The sequence below is a fragment of the Drosophila takahashii genome, chromosome 3L (genome assembly GCF_030179915.1).
Source record: "Drosophila takahashii strain IR98-3 E-12201 chromosome 3L, DtakHiC1v2, whole genome shotgun sequence".
In the NCBI taxonomy this organism is placed as follows: Eukaryota; Metazoa; Arthropoda; class Insecta; order Diptera; family Drosophilidae; genus Drosophila; species Drosophila takahashii.
The window spans coordinates 2834255-2857810 of NC_091680.1; the positions used below are offsets into that span (position 1 = coordinate 2834255).

Genomic DNA, 23556 nt, shown 5'->3' on the forward strand with positions numbered 1-23556 from the left:
AAAGTTCGGATGTTTCCACTTTTTTCGGTTGACAGAGTCCAAATTTAAGATTTATCATAGGCGGCGACATGTAAACAAAAATAATTGGTGTTGGCAGCCGGGTAAATTTAAAAGCTATAAAATTATAAAATAAATTCAATTTCTGAAAATTCCTTTAAAAATATAAAATTGCTTGCGTTATGACTGTGAGTATTTTTAACTAAGTACTATCCATTTGGATAGTTCATTCTTATGAAAAAAGTAACTTTAATTAAAAAATTAAATTCACTTTAATAATTTTCTAGCTTTTAAATATCTGATTTAGCTATTTAGTGACCCGTCTGCCAACACCAATTATTTTTGTTTACATGTCGCCGCCTATGATAAATCTTAAATTTGGACTTTGTCAACCGAAAAAAGTGGAAAAATCCGAACTTTAAAAATTCACCATAAATCCAGTTTTCCATGGATTTGGGCCATATCCGGCTTGTTTTATTCGGTAGGATGTAAACTTTAAGTTTGTACCCATTATGATTTTTCAACGGATTTATTTCGAGTTTTTACGATATATACAGCCGACTTACAGACGACCAAAAAACACATTTTTCCTCTTTGTCGAGCTTCTGCGCTGCCATTACTCATCCAATCGTATTGATCTGTATGGCAAAGTTAAGCTCTGATCTATTGACTTTAAAATAAAACTAAAACTGGCCCAACCGAGTGGATATCTGCCGAGATATAAGAAGAAATTCGAAAAAAGTCCAAAATTTAACATTTCAAACTTTAAAAAATCTTTTAAAAAAAACTGTGCCATCGAAAAAAAATTTAGTGCTATTTTCGTGATCTAGGGGTCCAAATCTAACAGAATTTGCCATCAACTGCTGGGGAGCATTTTGGCTGTAAACTAGTGTAATAAGAACAGTTACAAAGTTACACGTTTAATATGTGGGAATGTGGGTAAGGTAATCGGATTAGTTGAAGAATGAAGAAATATATAGGTGAACAACATTTTACATAGCGAATTAATGATTAAAATGAATTTTGATACCAATTTCTACACAAGCACAATTTATATGTGTTGCCGCTATTTACCCTTTACTAACAATTGAAAACAGTAGAATAAATAACGACAATTATAAAAGGCTTAAACTTTGAACATAAATTCTAAACTACTTGGTGGTTAAAAACATAAAAACATCATGCATAAGAGATTATTATAGAGTTACTGTGTTGGGAGGCTTTAAAGTTGAACTGGAAAAGATTAGGACCGCAGTAAGATTGGCTCAAATGAACAGAGCCGAAAATCAACAGCGAGAGAAAAGAAGAGAAATATAGGTGGGAATAGGCGCAACATTTGGAAATCAACGTGGTTTCAAGGGGAATAAACAAATGCGAAAGACACACACAAAGGAGCAGAAGGTGCTGCAAGGGCGGCGGGATTTTGTAGGCTCCAAGAACTCTCTTCTAATAACTTACTTGTTTCAACGCTTTTTTGTGTGTCTGGTTTTGTTTTCTTATGTTTAACTGTTTTCTGAATGGTATCTTTAGTGTCATCTTGAGTAGGTTTCTCTTCTTGTGCGCTTGGTGTAATTTGTGCAGTGGCTGTGTCCTCGGGTTGTGCAAATTGGGTTGGTGTGATCTCTGCTGTGTCAGTGGTGTCTAAAGTGGTTTCGGTCGGTACGTCAGGTGTTTTGTCGTCTACGGTTTCTGTCTTTGGCTTAGAAGTCTTCGTTTTCTTGGGTTTGGTCGGTTCGCTGTCTATTGGTGCTGGCTCAGTTGTCTCAGATTTAATCTCTTCCGGAATAATTTCAGAAGGAGCTGGCTTGTCAGTTTTTTCTGGCATCTCTACTTTTTCATACTTCTCAAGTTCTACCTTTGGAATTTCCTCTTCAATTAGCTTCTTTACATAGTCGTCCAAGTCGTCCTTTTTTATTTTCTTTACTGTTTTCTTGGGCTTTGGCTTTGGTTTTTCCTCGGCCTGCTCTGGCTGTTCTTCGATGGACTGTACGGGAACTATTTCGGGCTCTTCATCAACAATAACCGTAACTGAATCGTTGTCCTCGCTTTCAATAGTTGTAATCTTGAAGGTGGTTTCTTCTTGAGGTCCCTTCTTCTTCAAAACTCGTTTGGTAGTCTTTTCCTGAACTGGCTTGCCCTCTTCAGTTACAACCTCTTGAACTTGAACCTCTGCCGGCTGAACTTCTACAACTTCGATTGGCACTTGGGGCTGTTCAGGAGCTTCCTCCTCTACCACTTTAACTTCAGCTAACTGTTCTGGAACAGGACTTTCCTCCTTTGGAACATCCTTGGACTTAGTCTTCTTATCCTTTTTGGGCTTTAGAGAAGGCGATTCTTCTACTACTTCAATTACGTTATCAGATGGCTTGTCCTTGACTGTTGGCTCAAATTCTATTTTCTCATACTTTTCAAGCTCAGTCTTGGGCGTTTCCATGTCAATTAACTTTTGAATGTAGTCATGTAGATCATCCTTCTTAACCTTCTTTGTTTTCTTTTTAGGTTCCTTGGTCTTTTCGTCTTCCTTCAAAGTTTCTGGTTCATACTCAACAATGGTTATTTCCGCCTCAGGCTGATCGTCCCTAACAACTTCAATAATCTCTATTTCACCTTCGCCGTCGGGGCGTTTCAACTTTCGCTTGGTGGTAACCTGCTTATGAACTTCCCCTGTGTCATCCTTGGTTTCTTCAACCTTTGTTATGCTTTCAATTACCTGAATTGTAAACGGCTTTTCTTCCTCAGGTTCCAAAACAGTTTCCCTAACCGAAATTTCGTATTTTTCCTCAGAAGGTTGCTCTGTTTTTTCAGATACCTTTTTAGGAGTTTTCTTCTTTTCCGGTTTGATCTCTGTTTGCTCTTCTTCCTTGATGGAAACACTAAACTCCCGATCATCCAATTTTTCTACGTCAGATTCCTGCTGCGTAACCTCCAAGGGCTTCTCTTCAGTGTCCTCCATTGGTTGTTCCTCCTGAACTGTAACTGTAGACTTTGGCTTCTTCTTCTTTTCTGGCTTCTTAGCTTCTTCAACCACGTCTATTTTCAGTTCAGGTTCTTCTACAATTGGAACTGATTCCACCACAGTTATAAATTCATCACTAACTGTAGGTACCTCAGGAATTGTCTCAATAACGGAAACTTCGTCGTCCTTTGGCGCCGTATCCTCAACGGAAGGTTGTTTTTCTTTCTTTGGCTTCTTCTTTGTTTTTTCAGAGGTTGGCTTAGGCGTGGACTCCTCTATAACGGTCACAACGTCCTCAGCTTCAACTGGCTTTGGTGCATCCTCCTCAATAACTGCCTTTATGAAGTCTTCGACTTCGTCCTTCTTAATCTTTTTAGTGCGTTTTTGTTTAACTACAGGCTCTTCCTGATCTGGCGTTTCCTTGGGAGTGGTGGTCGTGACTGTTATTTCAGATTCATCGGTATCCTTATCAGTCACCTCGACTATGTCGTGAACTATTTCTTCAGGACCCTTCTTCTGCTTGATTTTTTTAGTCTTAACCACCTTTTCCCTTACTATTCCCTCTTCATCTGGTACCTGCTTAGTTTCTACCGTTTCTTCAAGAACAACAATCTCAAAAGGTTTTTCTTCTGGCTTTTCTGGAATGAATTCCTTAATAGTAAATGTTAGCTTAGGCTCTTCGTTGTCAGCCTCAGGAATTTCCGAAATCTCTTCAACTGGCTTATCCTCCACCGGTTCTTCTGTGCCTTCCGTTGGCTGTTCCTCAGAATGCTTAACCTTTTTGATGGGCTTTTTCTTCATTTTGACGGGCTCGTCCAAGTCGATCTTTTCATACTTTTCCAGTTCGGTCTTTGGTATATCCTGCTCAATAAGCTTCTGAATATAGTCATGAAGATCGTCTTTGGGAACCTTTTTGGTTTTGCGAATCTTTTTTGGTTTTTCCTCCTGCGGAACTTCTTCGCTAACTGTTTCGGCCTCTTCAGTGGTCACAATGACTTCGTACTCTGGAGTATCTCCGGTCTTGGTTTCCACAATTTCGATAATTTCTTCCTTGGGACCAATCTGCTTTTTGATTTTTCGCCTGGTAACAGTTTGTTTTGCAGTTTCCCCCTTATCGTCGATTACTTCTTTTTCAACTGCCTCCGTTTCGATTTCTTCAACCTGGAAAGAAGGTTGCTCAGATGGTTTATCTTCTTCGGTTTCGATCACAACTGCTTCATGTTCGGGAAGTGGCTCTTCTCTTAAGCTTTCTTCGGACTTTACCCTTACAATATAGTCTTGGCTTTCCTCTAAAGCTGGCTGCTTGACAGACTTAGGCTTGGTTATCTTTTTAGGCTTGGGTTGTTTCTGTTCGTCAGCCACAGTTTCCTCTGTGATACCGATGGTATATTCATCAGATTCTAATGGCTTCTCAGGAACGGACTCAATTGGTTTCTCTAATTCTTCCTCCACCACTTCAGGTACTGTGCTATCTGTGTGTTCTTGCTCTGTGACGGCGTATGTTTTTGGAGATTTCTTTGATTTTTTAGGTTTTTCCTCCTTGACTTCTTCTACCTCACTTTCAACTTCGTCAACTGGAACAGGCTCTACGAATTCTTCAATTACATTAATGATGTATTCCTCAACTTCTTCCTTCTTTAATTGTTTAGGTTTTTTTACCGTCTTCTTTTCAGCCTTTGGTTTTTCTTCAGAAACCACTAAGTCATCGATGGTTAACTCAACTACTGTAACTTCGGCCGTAGGCTGGTATTCACTTGTTGTTTCCGTAATTTCGAAGACGTGCTCCTTTGAACCCTTTCTACGCGACACCTTGCGTTTCTTTACAGTTACTTCCTTTACAGTTCCCTCCTCAGTGGGTTGCTCAACGACTTCAACAGTGCGATCGATTTCTTCCAATGGAGCGGGAGCCTCAACGACCTTTTTCTTTTTTAATGGTTTTTCCTTTTTGATTGGTTTCTGTTCTTCCGTAGGAGGCTGTTCGATTGGCTCGTCAGCTTCAACAAATTCATCGGAAATGTTTACAAGGTATTTTGAAGAATCGTCTGGCTGTTGTGGTACTTCCTTGACTTCCTCCAACACTTCTTCTGGTTGTTCCTCTTCTTCAGGTTCTGGTACGATTTCTTCAACATCAAACTCATGAATGGTAACGGGTAACCCGTCAACCACTTCAACTGTCTTCTTGTGATGAGTCTTCACCTTCTTCTTGGGCTGTTTGGGCTTCGCGTCCATTTCCGTTGGTTCATATTCTTCGAGAGGTGTTTTTGTGATTTCCTGTTCGATTAACTGTTGTATATATTTGTCAAGATCGTCCTTTACTGGCTTCTTCTTCTTCACCTTTTGAATGACCTTGACTGGTTGATCTTCTGCGACATCGGGTGAGTCTTCAGAAGGTAGCTCCGTTGTAGTGAACTCGATTTCGGCCTCTGGCTTGTTCTCTTGATATGTTTCTGTTATTTCGATGAGATACTCCTTAGGACCTTCCTTCTTCTTAAGCTTCTTAATTGTCTTAACTTGTTTTACTTCCTCGCCCTTTTCGTCAACAATATTCTCTATAACGGTTTCAGGAGCCATTTCTTCAATAACGATAGTCTTTTCAAGTGGTTTTTCGGTCGGTTTCTTTGGCTTCTTGGTTTTGGTTGTAGTATCGATTGGTTTTTCCTCAGGAGCCTCTAGCTCCTCAAACTGTTGTGGCTCACCAAACTCCTCTAGAACATTAATTACATAGCTTTCAACGTCTTCGGGTCTGAGTTTCTTAGGTTTCTTAATTGGTTTCTTTTCTTTAGGTAAAGGAATCACTTCTTCCGGCTTCTCCTCTGTAACGTCGACGATTGTAACTTCTGCCAAAGGTTCATCACTTGTCTTTGTCTCGGTGATTTCAAAGATTTGTTCCTTAGGACCTTGCTTGCGTGATACCTTCTTCTTCTTAACCTCAACCTGCTTAGTAACGCCATCTTTCTCTGTAACCTGAATTTCCACGGACTCTGAAATGTCTTCGATGACTGGTTCCACAAACCTCTGCGGCTCATTAAACTCTTCAAGAACATTAATCACATAGCTTTCGACTTCTTCAGGCTTAAGTTTTTTCGGCTTTTTCACTGGCTTCTTTTCCTTAGGCTCAGGAATGTCTTCTTGCGGCTTTTCCTCAGTAACCTCGATGATTGTAACTTCTGCTAAAGGTTCATCACTAGTCTTCGTCTCGGTGATTTCAAAGATTTGTTCTTTAGGACCTTGCTTGCGGGAAACCTTCTTTTTCTTAACCTCAACATGCTTGGTAATTCCATCTTCTTCCGTTACTTGAATTTCCACAGACTCTGCAATGGGTTCAATGACTGGCTGTTCGATATCCTCAAACTTCTGCGGCTCATTAAACTCTTCAAGAACATTGATCACATAGCTTTGCACTTCTTCAGGCTTCAGTTTTTTTGGTTTTTTCACTGGTTTCTTTTCCTTAGGTTGAGGAATGTCTTCTTTAGGCTTTTCCTCAGTAACCTCGATGATTGTTACTTCAGCTAATGGTTCATCACTTGTTTTTGTTTCGGTGATTTCAAAGATATGTTCCTTTGGACCTTGTTTTCGGGAAACCTTCTTTTTCTTAGTTTCGACCTGCTTAGTAACGCCATCTTCTTCAGTAACTTGCACAACTTCCACAACCTCCGAAATGTCTTCAATAACTGGTTGTGGCTGGTCTTCTGCTTCCTCTTTTTCGAATCGCATAGGTTCCATGAACTCTTCCAGAACATTGATCACATAATTCTTGACATCTTCAGGCTTCAGTTTCTTCGGTTTTTTAATTGGTTTCTTTTCTTTCACCTCTTCAACTTCTTCTTGGGGCTGTTCTTCTGTAATTTCAACAATAGTGACTTCAGCCAGAGGTTCATCACTAGTCTTTGTCTCTGTGATTTCAAAGATTTGCTCCTTCGGGCCTTCTTTGCGAGAAACCTTTTTCTTCTTAATTCTAACCTCTTTTGGTGTGCCGTCTTCTTCGATAACTTGCACAACTTTCACAACCTCCGAAATGTTTTCAATAACTGGTTGTGGCTTGTCTTCTGCTTCCTCTACAAGTTCTTCGAATCGGGTGGGTTCCGTGAACTCTTCTAGAATATTAATCACATAATTTTTGACATCTTCAGGTTTCAGTTTCTTCGGCTTTTTAATTGGCTTCTTTTCTTTCACCTCTTCAACTTCATCATGGGGCTGTTCCTCTGTAATTTCAACGATAGTGACTTCAGCCAGAGGTTCATCACTAGTCTTTGTCTCTGTGATTTCAAAGATTTGCTCCTTTGGACCTTGTTTGCGGGAAACCTTCTTCTTCTTAACCTCAACGTGCTTAGTAACGCCATCTTCTTCAGTAACTTGTACAACTTGTACAACTTCTGAAATGTCTTCGACGACTGGTTGCGGCAGTTCCTCTTCAACGATCTTAGACTTAAACGATTTTTTCGTTTTTGGCTTAGGCTTTTCTTCTGAAACCTTTATTTTGAGATCCTCAGGAGCTTCTTCTGTATCCTTAAGATCAATTTCTTCTACGATTACCTCATCCGGCTTAAAGTCTTCTTGTTCGGGCTCAAACTCTTGTATGGTTACTTCGTGCACAGTAATCGGTATGCCGTCGATAATCTGGGTAGATTTTTTGTGGTGTTTCTTGATTTTCTTGGGCTTTCTTTCTTCTGGAGATGACTCCAATACAGTCGCTTCATATTCTTCGAGATCTACTTTAGGAAGTTCCTCTTCTATGAGCTGTTGAACATAATTGTCCAAGCTTTCGGCCTTAGGCTTTTTCTTCTTGACAATTTTTATCTTATGCTCCTCCTCAGGTTTAGAGTCAATTGATGGTGTTATTTCAGTAGTCTGAATGACAAGATCTGCCTCAGGTTTGTTGTCCTCATATGTTTCGACAACTTCAATTAGATATTCCTTCGGTCCCTCCTTCTTTTTGATCTTCCGCTTGGCTACCACTCGTTCAACTTCCTTACCTTCCTCGTTTACTATTTTTTCGGTAGAAGTTTCCGGAGCAAGCTCCTCAATTCGAATCGTATATTGGGATATGGGCTCAGCAGGAGATTTTTCCTTTGGTTTCTTTGTCGGTTTCTTTTTGGTTTTGGGCAAGTTATCCCTTACTTCTACCGAATATTCATCCGTTTGGGGAATTTCCTCAGATTCCGCGATTTGTGTTGAATATTCTGTGATCGTTGAATCTTCAGGAATCGGAGAAGGTTCAGTTTCGGATATTTTGATCTGCTTTTGCTTATCAGTTTTCTTTTTCTTATCCTTTGGAGTACTAGGAACATCTTCAGATTTTGTTTCTTCGGTGATTAAAGGTGTAACTGTTTCCTCGTCAACTACTGTTGTGGTGAAGGAAGTAATATCCTCTTCCACAGAGCTTTCTCTGGCAGGAGCTGGTGTAATATCTTCAGAAATTTCAGCGATGTGTTCCGATGGAGCTTCCTCGACTATTCTGACAATATACTCCTTTAGATACTCTTTCTTCACCTTTTTAACGGATTTCTTTGGTGCTTCCGGTTTGGTAAGAATAGGTCCGTCGGTTGTATCTTCAGAAATTTCGGTCGTTATAACTATAACCTTAGCTTCCTCTGGTTGTTCGATTGGTGCCTCGGTTTCAATTAATTCGATTTCGTACTGCTTTGGTCCCTTTCGAGTTTTGACCGTGCGTTTCTTAATTATTTTCTCATCCGTTAAAGAAGTTACTTCAGGTGCCAGTGGGACAGACACAACTTCTTCCTCTACTACGACAATAGGTAGGGATTCACCCAAATCTGCTATGATTTCATCCAAAGCCGGTATGATTTGTTCTTCTGTTTGTTCAATAACTTCCTCTGGAGCACGTTCCGAATCAATCTTTTTGATAGTGAACTCATCGTATACCGGAATTGCCTCTGTCTCAACCGATTCTTCCACCTTAGTTGCCATCTTTGTCTTTGGTTTCTTGGCTTTCGGTTTTTCGATTGGCTCGTGCTCTGTGACTCCAATTTGAAGAGTTTCGCCCTCATCGATAATGGGCTTCTCAGGCTTAACCTTTTGCTTCTTGGGTTTTTTCGGCTTTCCATCCACATCGATTTTCTCATATCTTTCCAGTTCTGTTATTGGGATCTCAGCATTTATGAGTTGCTGAATATAGGCATCGAGCTCATCCTTTTTCATTTTCCTGGTTTTCTTCTTAAGCTTTTCAGCTGGCTTTGCTCCCTCTTCATCATCCTTTGTTTCACTAGAAGTTACAGTGATTTCATAGAGGGGCTCTTCACCGGGAGCGACAACCGATTCGACGATTTCCAAAACTTCCACTTCATCTCCCTTTTCATGTCGTATCCTTCGCTTCTTAGGCTTATCTTTTTCTGGTTCTAACGGCAATTCGGTCAGCTTCACCTCATAGAAGTCTTGCATGCTAGTTTCATAGAACTTTTGATCTGGTTCTTCTTTTAACTCTATGACAAAATCATCCAATTCCTGTTTGTTCATGCGCTTGACCTTCTTCTTAAGTACTTTGCTAGGCTTTTCGTCGCCTTGAACAATTTCAGAGCTTGTAACTGTAACTTCAAAGATTTTGTCATCGCTGTCTTCAGGAGAAACTTCCACGATTTCGATTGTGTTTTCTTCTTCTTCCGTCTTAAGCTTAAGCTTTCGCTTTTTCTTGGGTTCCTTTGCAAGCTTTTTACTAGTAGGTACTGTTTCAGTTGGGACATCTTCAGGCTCCACTTCTAACTCTTCAAACTTGTAGAAGGGTTTGAGCTTGACCTCTTCCTTTTCATTATCAGGCCTCTCACCTTGACGCTTGCGCAGTTTAAGATCGTCTTCTGGGGTTTCTTCTTGTTCTTTTGGTTTTCCAGGCGTTATTTCGTACTCGTTTTTCTCGGGCTTAGGAGTCGGCTTCTTTTTCCTTTTGTATTTCGGCTTCTCCTGTGTGGACGTTTCCTCAGTCGCAGATGTGTCAGACCCCTCTGGGAATTCTGAGGTGGTTTCAAGATCCTTAAACTCAATGGGTTCGAACTGAAGTCCTTCGTCAGTCTTGTCGGTCTTTTTGGTCTTCTTTTTCTTGATTACGTCTTCTTCTACTACCTTAACAATCTTTTCGCCGACATCTTCCTCTGCAATTTCTAGCTTAACCGGTTTCAAGTGAACTTCCTCAACAGCCTCAACATTTTGCGGAATTTTACCCTTTCCGAGCTTCAGTTTCCTAGTTTCTTCGGGTACTTCTTCCTTTACCTTTTTAGCACGTTTGTACTTCGGTCGTGGTTGCTCCTTATCAGATGGCTCTGAAGTTTCAGATTCGAATGCCACGAGATCGGCTTCTTCTAGTTCTGCCTTTTCGGGTTTCGTATGCTTGAACTTCCTTGGTCGCAACTTTAATACCTTTTCGGCTTCTTCAACATTTCGTGAAAGTTCACCAACTTCGCGATTTGTTTCCAATTCGGTAACCACATATGGGAAGCAGTATGGTGCGTATGGTATGAACCTAATCCAGCTCTTTAATTTTTTGTTCTTGAAAGATGCTTCAGGTTTCTTCTTTTTCTCTTCCTGAGGTCTTTGCTTAGGAGCTTTAAGCTTAAGCATTTGTGGGAATTCAACCACCGAACTTATTTCCACCATTTTAGGCTTTTTAAACTCTACTTTCTCGATTTTCATGGGTGTGAGCTTAACTGGTTGCTTGAAAGACGAGTCACGACGAGCCCTTTGGGGCAGTTCCATTTCCGTACGTTGGTAGCCTTGAATTACAGTTTTTGGAATTTCTTGGTGTATAAGGAATTGGATGTAGTCATCCATTTCATCACGCTTCGACTTGACCACTTTCTTTTTCTTTGGTTTTTCCTTCTTTTCAACTGGGGTCTCATCAGCAACAACCTCCTCAACCCTACCCTCAACCTTCTTTGGCTTTCGTTTCTTAACTGTCTTGTCAGTCAGTTCCCCTGTACCCTCTTCTTCAGTAATAACAGTCTCGTCAACTTCCTCAATAGGAGCACCTAGTGTCTTCTTCTGTTTTGGTTTTTTGTCTTTAGCCGGTTTTTGTAAGGCGTCAGCACTTGCCTCTTCAGGTTCAGTGATTGTGTACTCTTTGTTGTATTGGTCTGTTTAAGAAAGAATTATGTGTTTTGTGTTAGCACTAAACTAATTTTTACACTTATATTTGCATTTTATATAATGCTTTACAACACACGAACTTTGTACGGAGCACAAAGTTTGGCGTTTAGACTTGCATGGGTTAAGAAATGATGTGAATTTGAAATGTGGGTTATTCTTTAACAAACTTTCACTAGTTTATTGCAAAGCTTTTTTCTACTAATTTGGACAACAAGTGTTCTGTTTGTAAAAGATTGACCCATGTACGTCTTAGGCTTCTTGGTAAAGTTTTAATTTTCAGTCCCACGTACTTTCAAGTGAATTAGGTAAGTTTGTTAGTAAATATATTTTCCACAAAATATCAATTATGTTTTTGTGTGTGCAGTTTTTGTAGTGTTTAATCTATATATATATAAATGTGTAACAAAATATGAATCTGAGATCTACTGTGCCTAACTTTTCAATTGGGAATGTAATTTGTTTAAACCTCAAATGGTTTACTCTTTTAAAAGTTCCTGAATGTCATATGGATATGTAAATATATGTGTTTATAAAGAAAAAATCACCTGTTGGCTCGCTGACTTCGGTTATTTCAAGGTGTGATTGTGTTGTGTCTTCTGGAATGAGTTCTGTATCACTGAGGACTTCCTCAACAACGATTCCTTCCTCCTGAGAAACTCGCTTGTTTTCAGTTTGTATGGTCGTTTCTCCATCTTCATTTTGTACAGATTTAAATGTCGTGATGTAAACTGGGTGTTCCGTTTGTGTGTTATCGGCCTTTGGTTTCTCCACTGTATTAAGGTATTTATGTTTGTTTGTGTTTCGTGGAATGGTCAAAAAAATATGTTATTAGAGGCCTTTATAACAGATCAAATAATACTAAAGGAAAACAATAATACATTTATGAAGTAAAATGTAGAAACTAGGATTTTTTGCGTATACTTCAATTGGAGTCTTTTATGAGGAATGTGTGTTTGGATAGTGTGTTTGTTTGTGTTCTTACCCTTCTGCTTGTGTGGCTTTTGTTTGTGTTTGGGAACCTTTTCGTCATCAAGTTTACTAATATCGATAATATCAGCAATATTTTCATCGCTAACAACTCGTATAAGCGAAACGGGTTCCTTGCCCTCTTCATCAACCGTTTGAATTTGGAAGTATTCGTCGTCCTCCGGACCTCGTTTTTTGAAAGTTCGTGTTTTGGTGGTTTTCTTCTTTGGCTTCTCATTTTCGTCCAATTCTTCGGTAAACACGGTTTCCTCAGGAAGTTCTTCTATCGGTATGGGTGTGATGGATGTTTCGTCAGCTGGCACAACTTCAATTTGAACTGTAGTCAGTGGCTCCTTATCTTCTTCCTCGATTATATTAACAGTTGTAACTTCGTCGAGGTCATCGTCGATGGTCTTTTTGAAGGCTCTGGATTTAACGGTTTTCTTCTTTTTCGTTCCATCAGGCGAAACAACTACCAACTCTGTCAAGTGTTCGGGCAACTCAATTAATTTACTGTCATCTGGCTTGGAATCCGTTAACGGCTGTTCTGTTATAGATATCGAATAGATGGGCTCAGTGTTGCCTTCTTCGATGATTCCTATTTCAGTAACCTCTTCGGTATTATCAAGTGCAGGTTTTTTAATGACACGCTTCTTGGTTTTAACTATCTTTGGATGTCCTTCCTCGTCAACCGTTTCAGACTCGAACACCTCATCAGGCAAAATAACTACTTCAGAAATTTGTTCTTCTGGAAGTTCCGGGAATGGCAGCTCAAACTTCTCAACCGTTACTTTAGTTTGTGGTGCTTTTTCATACTCCTCAACAGTTTGAACCTTTGTCACTTCCATGTTTGAGCCTTGAATCTTTTTAATAATTCTCGTTTTGATAACCGTCTTGGTGGGAGTTCCATCTTCTTTTTCTGAGAGTATAACTGATTTCCGCTCAGGTAATTCAAATACAGTTACTTCATCCTCTGGCTTTTTAACGATAACTCTCTTCTTAAGTTTTACTTTGCCTACACTAGGAGCACTTAAATCAGTTTCTTCAACAGTGACCGTTGTTTCGGGTTGTTTGTCGTCTTCCTCGACGGTTTCGATCTTGGTAACTTCTTCTTTGTCACCTTTTACCTTCTTAATAACGCGAGTGCGGATTTTCTTTTTCTTTGGCGTGCCGTCTTCGGTAACGGATTCAACGACGCGAACTTCCTCTGGAAGCTCTTCAACTTCTTCAGGTATTTCTTCCTCAAATGGAAGTTCTTCAACGGTTACAGTGGTTTCGGGTTGCTTGTCATCCTCCTCGACGGTTTCGATCTTTGTGACTTCTTGTTTGTCACCCTTGACCTTCTTGATCACACGAGTGCGGATCTTCTTCTTCTTTGGCTTGCCGTCTTCAGTAATGGTTTCAACCACGCGAACCTCTTCTGGAAGCTCTTGAATCTCTTCTGGTTTTTCTTCTTCAAACGGAAGTTCTTCAACGGTAACTGTGGTTTCTGGTTGCTTGTCATCCTCCTCGACGGTTTCGATCTTTGTGACTTCTTGTTTGTCACCCTTGACCTTCTTGATCACACGGGTGCGGATCTTCTTCTTCTTTGGCTTGCCGTCTTCAGTAATGGTTTCAACCACGCGAACCTCTTCTGGAAGCTCTTGAATCTCTTCTGGTTTTTCTTCTTCAAACGGAAGTTCTTCAACGGTAACTGTGGTTTCTGGTTGCTTGTCATCCTCCTCGACGGTTTCGATCTTTGTGACTTCTTGCTTGTCACCCTTGACCTTCTTGATCACACGAGTGCGGATCTTCTTCTTCTTTGGCTTGCCGTCTTCAGTAATGGTTTCAACCACGCGAACCTCTTCTGGAAGCTCTTGAATCTCTACTGGTTTTTCTTCTTCAAACGGAAGTTCTTCAACGGTAACTGTGGTTTCTGGTTGCTTGTCATCCTCCTCGACGGTTTCGATCTTTGTGACTTCTTGTTTGTCACCCTTGACCTTCTTGATCACACGGGTGCGGATCTTCTTCTTCTTTGGCTTGCCGTCTTCAGTAATGGTTTCAACCACGCGAACCTCTTCTGGAAGCTCTTGAATATCTTCTGGTTTTTCTTCTTCGAACGGAAGTTCTTCAACAGTTACAGTGGTTTCTGGTTGCTTGTCATCCTCCTCGACGGTTTCGATCTTTGTGACTTCTTGTTTGTCACCCTTGACCTTCTTGATCACACGAGTGCGGATCTTCTTCTTCTTTGGCTTGCCGTCTTCAGTAATGGTTTCAACCACGCGAACCTCTTCTGGAAGCTCTTGAATCTCTTCTGGTTTTTCTTCTTCGAACGGAAGTTCTTCAACAGTTACAGTGGTTTCTGGTTGCTTGTCATCCTCCTCGACGGTTTCGATCTTTGTGACTTCTTGTTTGTCACCCTTGACCTTCTTGATCACACGAGTGCGGATCTTCTTCTTCTTTGGCTTCCCATCTTCTGTAATGGATTCAACCACGCGAACCTCTTCTGGAAGCTCTTGAATCTCTTCTGGTTTTTCTTCTTCAAACGGAAGTTCTTCAACGGTAACTGTGGTTTCTGGTTGCTTGTCATCCTCCTCGACGGTTTCGATCTTTGTGACTTCTTGTTTGTCACCCTTGACCTTCTTGATCACACGAGTGCGGATCTTCTTCTTCCTTGGCTTGCCGTCTTCAGTAATGGTTTCAACCACGCGAACCTCTTCTGGAAGCTCTTGAATCTCTTCTGGTTTTTCTTCTTCAAACGGAAGTTCTTCAACGGTAACTGTGGTTTCTGGTTGCTTGTCATCCTCCTCGACGGTTTCGATCTTTGTGACTTCTTGTTTGTCACCCTTGACCTTCTTGATCACACGGGTGCGGATCTTCTTCTTCTTTGGCTTGCCGTCTTCAGTAATGGTTTCAACCACGCGAACCTCTTCTGGAAGCTCTTGAATATCTTCTGGTTTTTCTTCTTCGAACGGAAGTTCTTCAACAGTTACAGTGGTTTCTGGTTGCTTGTCATCCTCCTCGACGGTTTCGATCTTTGTGACTTCTTGTTTGTCACCCTTGACCTTCTTAATCACACGAGTGCGGATCTTCTTCTTCTTTGGCTTGCCGTCTTCAGTAATGGTTTCAACCACGCGAACCTCTTCTGGAAGCTCTTGAATCTCTTCTGGTTTTTCTTCTTCGAACGGAAGTTCTTCAACAGTTACAGTGGTTTCTGGTTGCTTGTCATCCTCCTCGACGGTTTCGATCTTTGTGACTTCTTGTTTGTCACCCTTGACCTTCTTGATCACACGAGTGCGGATCTTCTTCTTCTTTGGCTTGCCGTCTTCAGTAATGGTTTCAACCACGCGAACCTCTTCTGGAAGCTCTTGAATATCTTCTGGTTTTTCTTCTTCGAACGGAAGTTCTTCAACAGTTACAGTGGTTTCTGGTTGCTTGTCATCCTCCTCGACGGTTTCGATCTTTGTGACTTCTTGTTTGTCACCCTTGACCTTCTTGATCACACGAGTGCGGATCTTCTTCTTCTTTGGCTTGCCGTCTTCAGTAATGGTTTCAACCACGCGAACCTCTTCTGGAAGCTCTTGAATCTCTTCTGGTTTTTCTTCTTCGAACGGAAGTTCTTCAACAGTTACAGTGGTTTCTGGTTGCTTGTCATCCTCCTCGACGGTTTCGATCTTTGTGACTTCTTGTTTGTCACCCTTGACCTTCTTGATCACACGAGTGCGAATCTTCTTCTTCTTTGGCTTGCCGTCTTCAGTAATGGTTTCAACCACGCGAACCTCTTCTGGAAGCTCTTGAATCTCTTCAGGTACTTCTTCTTCAAACGGAAGTTCTTCAACGGTAACTGTGGTTTCTGGTTGCTTGTCATCCTCCTCGACGGTTTCGATCTTTGTGACTTCTTGTTTGTCACCCTTGACCTTCTTGATCACACGAGTGCGGATCTTCTTCTTCTTTGGCTTGCCATCTTCAGTAATGGATTCAACCACGCGAACCTCTTCTGGAAGCTCTTGAATCTCTTCTGGTTTTTCTTCTTCGAACGGAAGTTCTTCAACAGTTACAGTGGTTTCTGGTTGCTTGTCATCCTCCTCGACGGTTTCGATCTTTGTGACTTCTTGTTTGTCACCCTTGACCTTCTTGATCACACGAGTGCGGATCTTCTTCTTCTTTGGCTTGCCGTCTTCAGTAATGGTTTCAACCACGCGAACCTCTTCTGGAAGCTCTTGAATCTCTTCTGGTTTTTCTTCTTCGAACGGAAGTTCTTCAACAGTAACAGTGGTTTCTGGTTGCTTGCCATCCTCCTCGACGGTTTCAATCTTTGTGACTTCTTGTTTGTCACCCTTGACCTTCTTGATCACACGGGTGCGGATCTTCTTCTTCTTTGGCTTGCCGTCTTCAGTAATGGTTTCAACCACGCGAACCTCTTCTGGAAGCTCTTGAATCTCTTCTGGTTTTTCTTCTTCAACGGAAGTTCTTCAACGGTAACTGTGGTTTCTGGTTGCTTGTCATCCTCCTCGACGGTTTCGATCTTTGTGACTTCTTGTTTGTCACCCTTGACCTTCTTGATCACACGAGTGCGGATCTTCTTCTTCTTTGGCTTGCCGTCTTCAGTAATGGTTTCAACCACGCGAACCTCTTCTGGAAGCTCTTGAATCTCTTCTGGTTTTTCTTCTTCAAACGGAAGTTCTTCAACGGTAACTGTGGTTTCTGGTTGCTTGTCATCCTCCTCGACGGTTTCGATCTTTGTGACTTCTTGTTTGTCACCCTTGACCTTCTTGATCACACGAGTGCGGATCTTCTTCTTCTTTGGCTTGCCGTCTTCAGTAATGGTTTCAACCACGCGAACCTCTTCTGGAAGCTCTTGAATCTCTTCTGGTTTTTCTTCTTCGAACGGAAGTTCTTCAACAGTTACAGTGGTTTCTGGTTGCTTGTCATCCTCCTCGACGGTTTCGATCTTTGTGACTTCTTGTTTGTCACCCTTGACCTTCTTGATCACACGAGTGCGGATCTTCTTCTTCTTTGGCTTGCCGTCTTCAGTAATGGTTTCAACCACGCGAACCTCTTCTGGAAGCTCTTGAATCTCTTCTGGTTTTTCTTCTTCGAACGGAAGTTCTTCAACAGTTACAGTGGTTTCTGGTTGCTTGTCATCCTCCTCGACGGTTTCGATCTTTGTGACTTCTTGTTTGTCACCCTTGACCTTCTTGATCACACGAGTGCGGATCTTCTTCTTCTTTGGCTTGCCGTCTTCAGTAATGGTTTCAACCACGCGAACCTCTTCTGGAAGCTCTTGAATCTCTTCTGGTTTTTCTTCTTCGAACGGAAGTTCTTCAACAGTTACAGTGGTTTCTGGTTGCTTGTCATCCTCCTCGACGGTTTCGATCTTTGTGACTTCTTGTTTGTCACCCTTGACCTTCTTGATCACACGAGTGCGGATCTTCTTCTTCTTTGGCTTGCCGTCTTCAGTAATGGTTTCAACCACGCGAACCTCTTCTGGAAGCTCTTGAATCTCTTCTGGTTTTTCTTCTTCGAACGGAAGTTCTTCAACAGTTACAGTGGTTTCTGGTTGCTTGTCATCCTCCTCGACGGTTTCGATCTTTGTGACTTCTTGTTTGTCACCCTTGACCTTCTTGATCACACGAGTGCGGATCTTCTTCTTCTTTGGCTTGCCGTCTTCAGTAATGGTTTCAACCACGCGAACCTCTTCTGGAAGCTCTTGAATCTCTTCTGGTTTTTCTTCTTCGAACGGAAGTTCTTCAACAGTTACAGTGGTTTCTGGTTGCTTGTCATCCTCCTCGACGGTTTCGATCTTTGTGACTTCTTGTTTGTCACCCTTGACCTTCTTGATCACACGAGTGCGGATCTTCTTCTTCTTTGGCTTGCCGTCTTCAGTAATGGTTTCAACCACGCGAACCTCTTCTGGAAGCTCTTGAATCTCTTCTGGTTTTTCTTCTTCGAACGGAAGTTCTTCAACAGTTACAGTGGTTTCTGGTTGCTTGTCATCCTCCTCGACGGTTTCGATCTTTGTGACTTCTTGTTTGTCACCCTTGACCTTCTTGATCACACGAGTGCGGATCTTCTTCTTCTTTGGCTTGCCGTCTTCAGTAATGGTTTCAACCACGCGAACCTCTTCTGGAAGCTCTTGAATCTCTTCTGGTTTTTCTTCTTCGAACGGAAGTTCTTCAACAGTTACAGTGGTTTCTGGTTGCTTGTCATCCTCCTCGACGGTTTCGATCTTTGTGACTTCTTGTTTGTCACCCTTGACCTTCTTGATCACACGAGTGCGGATCTTCTTCTTCTTTGGCTTGCCGTCTTCAGTAATGGTTTCAACCACGCGAACCTCTTCTGGAAGCTCTTGAATCTCTTCTGGTTTTTCTTCTTCGAACGGAAGTTCTTCAACAGTTACAGTGGTTTCTGGTTGCTTGTCATCCTCCTCGACGGTTTCGATCTTTGTGACTTCTTGTTTGTCACCCTTGACCTTCTTGATCACACGAGTGCGGATCTTCTTCTTCTTTGGCTTGCCGTCTTCAGTAATGGTTTCAACCACGCGAACCTCTTCTGGAAGCTCTTGAATCTCTTCTGGTTTTTCTTCTTCGAACGGAAGTTCTTCAACAGTTACAGTGGTTTCTGGTTGCTTGTCATCCTCCTCGACGGTTTCGATCTTTGTGACTTCTTGTTTGTCACCCTTGACCTTCTTAATCACACGAGTGCGGATCTTCTTCTTCTTTGGCTTGCCGTCTTCAGTAATGGTTTCAACCACGCGAACCTCTTCTGGAAGCTCTTGAATATCTTCTGGTTTTTCTTCTTCGAACGGAAGTTCTTCAACAGTTACAGTGGTTTCTGGTTGCTTGTCATCCTCCTCGACGGTTTCGATCTTTGTGACTTCTTGTTTGTCACCCTTGACCTTCTTGATCACACGAGTGCGGATCTTCTTCTTCTTTGGCTTGCCGTCTTCAGTAATGGTTTCAACCACGCGAACCTCTTCTGGAAGCTCTTGCATCTCTTCTGGTTTTTCTTTTTCGAACGGAAGTTCTTCAACAGTTACAGTGGTTTCTGGTTGCTTGTCATCCTCCTCGACGGTTTCGATCTTTGTGACTTCTTGTTTGTCACCCTTGACCTTCTTGATCACACGAGTGCGGATCTTCTTCTTCTTTGGCTTGCCGTCTTCAGTAATGGTTTCAACCACGCGAACCTCTTCTGGAAGCTCTTGAATCTCTTCTGGTTTTTCTTCTTCGAACGGAAGTTCTTCAACAGTTACAGTGGTTTCTGGTTGCTTGTCATCCTCCTCGACGGTTTCGATCTTTGTGACTTCTTGTTTGTCACCCTTGACCTTCTTGATCACACGAGTGCGGATCTTCTTCTTCTTTGGCTTGCCGTCTTCAGTAATAGTTTCAACCACGCGAACCTCTTCTGGAAGCTCTTGAATCTCTTTTGGTTTTTCTTTTTCGAACGGAAGTTCTTCAACAGTTACAGTGGTTTCTGGTTGCTTGTCATCCTCCTCGACGGTTTCGATCTTTGTGACTTCTTGTTTGTCACCCTTGACCTTCTTGATCACACGAGTGCGGATCTTCTTCTTCTTTGACTTGCCGTCTTCAGTAATGGTTTCAACCACGCGAACCTCTTCTGGAAGCTCTTGAATCTCTTCTGGTTTTTCTTCTTCGAACGGAAGTTCTTCAACAGTTACAGTGGTTTCGGGTTGCTTGTCATCCTCCTCGACGGTTTCGATCTTTGTAACTTCTTGTTTGTCACCCTTGACCTTCTTGATCACACGAGTGCGGATCTTCTTCTTCTTTGGCTTGCCGTCTTCAGTAATGGATTCAACCACTCGAACCTCTTCTGGAAGCTCTTGAATCTCTTCTGGTTTTTCTTTTTCGAACGGAAGTTCTTCAACAGTTACAGTGGTTTCTGGTTGCTTGTCATCCTCCTCGACGGTTTCGATCTTTGTGACTTCTTGTTTGTCACCCTTGACCTTCTTGATCACACGAGTGCGGATCTTCTTCTTCTTTGGCTTGCCGTCTTCAGTAATGGTTTCAACCACGCGAACCTCTTCTGGAAGCTCTTGAATCTCTTCTGGTTTTTCTTTTTCGAACGGAAGTTCTTCAACAGTTACAGTGGTTTCTGGTTGCTTGTCATCCTCCTCGACGGTTTCGATGTTTGTGACTTCTTGTTTGTCACCCTTGACCTTCTTGATCACACGAGTGCGGATCTTCTTCTTCTTTGGCTTGCCGTCTTCAGTAATGGTTTCAACCACGCGAACCTCTTCTGGAAGCTCTTGAATCTCTTCTGGTTTTTCTTCTTCAAATGGAAGCTCTTCAACGGTAACTGTGGTTTCGGGTTGCTTGTCATCCTCCTCGACGGTTTCGATCTTTGTGACTTCTTGTTTGTCACCCTTGACCTTCTTGATCACACGAGTGCGGATCTTCTTCTTCTTTGGCTTGCCGTCTTCAGTAATGGTTTCAACCACGCGTACCTCTTCTGGAAGCTCTTGAATCTCTTCTGGTTTTTCTTCTTCGAACGGAAGTTCTTCAACAGTTACAGTGGTTTCTGGTTGCTTGTCATCCGCCTCGACGGTTTCGATCTTTGTGACTTCTTGTTTGTCACCCTTGACCTTCTTGATCACACGAGTGCGGATCTTCTTCTTCTTTGGCTTGCCATCTTCAGTAATCGATTCAACCACGCGAACCTCTTCTGGAAGCTCTTGAATCTCTTCAGGTACTTCTTGTTCAAACGGAAGTTCTTCAACGGTAACTGTGGTTTCTGGTTGCTTGTCATCCTCCTCGACGGTTTCGATCTTTGTGACTTCTTGTTTGTCACCCTTGACCTTCTTGATCACACGAGTGCGGATCTTCTTCTTCTTTGGCTTGCCGTCTTCAGTAATGGTTTCAACCACGCGTACCTCTTCTGGAAGCTCTTGAATCTCTTCTGGTTTTTCTTCTTCGAACGGAAGTTCTTCAACAGTTACAGTGGTTTCTGGTTGCTTGTCATCCTCCTCGACGGTTTCGATCTTTGTGACTTCTTGTTTGTCACCCTTGACCTTCTTGATCACACGAGTGCGGATCTTCTTCTTCTTTGGCTTGCCATCTTCAGTAATCGATTCAACCACGCGAACCTCTTCTGGAAGCTCTTGAATCTCTTCAGGTACTTCTTCTTCAAACGGAAGTTCTTCAACGGTAACTGTGGTTTCTGGTTGCTTGTCATCCTCCTCGACGGTTTCGATCTTTGTGACTTCTTGTTTGTCACCCTTGACCTTCTTGATCACACGAGTGCGGATCTTCTTCTTCTTTGGCTTGCCGTCTTCAGTAATGGTTTCAACCACGCGTACCTCTTCTGGAAGCTCTTGAATCCCTTCAGGTACTTCTTCTTCAAACGGAAGTTCTTCAACGGTAACTGTGGTTTCGGGTTGCTTGTCATCCTCCTCGACGGTTTTGATCTTTGTGACTTCTTGTTTGTCACCCTTGACCTTCTTGATCACACGAGTGCGGATCTTCTTCTTCTTTGGCTTGCCGTCTTCAGTAATGGTTTCAACCACGCAAACGTCTTCTGGAAGCTCTTGAATCTCTTCTGGTACTTCTGCTTCAAACGGAAGTTCTTCAACGGTAACTGTGGTTTCGGGTTGCTTGTCATCCTCCTCGACGGTTTCTATCTTTGTGACTTCTTGTTTGTCACCCTTGACCTTCTTGATCACACGAGTGCGGATCTTCTTCTTCTTTGGCTTGCCATCTTCAGTAATGGATTCAACCACGCGAACCTGTTCTGGAAGCTCTTGAATCTCTTCTGGTTTTTCTTCTTCAAACGGAAGCTCTTCAACGGTAACTGTGGTTTCGGGTTGCTTGTCATCCTCCTCGACGGTTTCGATCTTTGTGACTTCTTGTTTGTCACCCTTGACCTTCTTGATCACACGAGTGCGGATCTTCTTCTTCTTTGGCTTGCCGTCTTCAGTAATGGTTTCAACCACGCGAACCTCTTCTGGAAGCTCTTGAATCTCTTCTGGTTTTTCTTCTTCAAACGGAAGCTCTTCAACGGTAACTGTGGTTTCGGGTAGCTTGTTATCCTCCTCGACGGTTTCGATCTTTGTGACTTCTTGTTTGTCACCCTTGACCTTCTTGATCACACGAGTGCGGATCTTCTTCTTCTTTGGCTTGCCGTCTTCAGTAATGGTTTCAACCACGCGAACCTCTTCTGGAAGCTCTTGAATCTCTTCTGGTTTTTCTTCTTCAAACGGAAGTTCTTCAACGGTAACTGTGGTTTCTGGTAGCTTGTTATCCTCCTCGACGGTTTCGATCTTTGTGACTTCTTGTTTGTCACCCTTGACCTTCTTGATCACACGAGTGCGGATCTTCTTCTTCTTTGGCTTGCCGTCTTCAGTAATGGTTTCAACCACGCGAACCTGTTCTGGAAGCTCTTGAATCTCTTCTGGTTTTTCTTCTTCGATCGGAAGTTCTTCAACAGTTACAGTGGTTTCTGGTTGCTTGTCATCCTCCTCGACGGTTTCGATCTTTGTGACTTCTTGTTTGTCACCCTTGACCTTCTTGATCACACGAGTGCGGATCTTCTTCTTCTTTGGCTTGCCGTCTTCAGTAATGGATTCAACGGCGCGAACCTCTTCTGGAAGCTCTTGAATCTCTTCTGGTTTTTCTTCTTCAAACGGAAGTTCTTCAACAGTTACAGTGGTTTCTGGTTGCTTGTCATCCTCCTCGACGGTTTCGATTTTTGTGACTTCTTGTTTGTCACCCTTGACCTTCTTGATCACACGAGTGCGGATCTTCTTCTTCTTTGGCTTGCCATCTTCAGTAATCGATTCAACCACGCGAACCTCTTCTGGAAGCTCTTGAATCTCTTCAGGTACTTCTTCTTCAAACGGAAGTTCTTCAACGGTAACTGTGGTTTCTGGTTGCTTGTCATCCTCCTCGACGGTTTCGATCTTTGTGACTTCTTGTTTGTCACCCTTGACCTTCTTGATCACACGAGTGCGGATCTTCTTCTTCTTTGGCTTGCCGTCTTCAGTAATGGTTTCAACCACGCGTACCTCTTCTGGAAGCTCTTGAATCTCTTCTGGTTTTTCTTCTTCGAACGGAAGTTCTTCAACAGTTACAGTGGTTTCTGGTTGCTTGTCATCCTCCTCGACGGTTTCGATCTTTGTGACTTCTTGTTTGTCACCCTTGACCTTCTTGATCACACGAGTGCGGATCTTCTTCTTCTTTGGCTTGCCAACTTCAGTAATGGTTTCAACGACGCGAACCTCTTCTGGAAGCTCTTGAATCTCTTCTGGTTTTTCTTCTTCAAACGGAAGCTCTTCAACGGTAACTGTGGTTTCGGGTTGCTTGTCATCCTCCTCGACGGTTTCGATCTTTGTGAGTTCTTGTTTGTCACCCTTGACCTTCTTGATCACACGAGTGCGGATCTTCTTCTTCTTTGGCTTGCCGTCTTCAGTAATCGATTCAACCACGCGAACCTCTTCTGGAAGCTCTTGAATCTCTTCTAGTTTTTCTTCTTCAAACGGAAGTTCTTCAACGGTAACTGTGGTTTCTGGTTGCTTGTCATCCTCCTCGACGGTTTCGATCTTTGTGACTTCT

The 23556-nt window shown here is 42.3% G+C and overlaps 2 protein-coding genes across 2 annotated transcripts in view; both read right to left on the reverse strand.

Annotated features, from left to right (window-relative positions):
- LOC108056855 (titin) overlaps window positions 1-23556 on the reverse strand; it is an 85040-nt gene that overhangs the window by 15184 nt on the left and 46300 nt on the right. Inside the window, exons 27-31 of the mRNA XM_070215934.1 lie at window positions 16620-18962; window positions 13351-15768; window positions 12027-13137; window positions 11590-11814; window positions 1456-11031 (exon numbers count right to left, since the gene is read on the reverse strand). Coding sequence (XP_070072035.1) covers window positions 1456-11031; window positions 11590-11814; window positions 12027-13137; window positions 13351-15768; window positions 16620-18962 — 15673 coding nt within the window. The remainder of the gene's footprint in view (window positions 1-1455; window positions 11032-11589; window positions 11815-12026; window positions 13138-13350; window positions 15769-16619; window positions 18963-23556) is intronic.
- Window positions 19025-23524, reverse strand: LOC138912841 (titin-like). The gene is made up of 3 exons (XM_070214335.1): window positions 23482-23524; window positions 19101-23440; window positions 19025-19036 (listed from the first exon to the last, which is right to left on the reverse strand). The coding sequence occupies exons 1-3, from the start codon at window positions 23522-23524 to the stop codon at window positions 19025-19027; spliced, it is 4395 nt and encodes a 1464-aa protein (XP_070070436.1).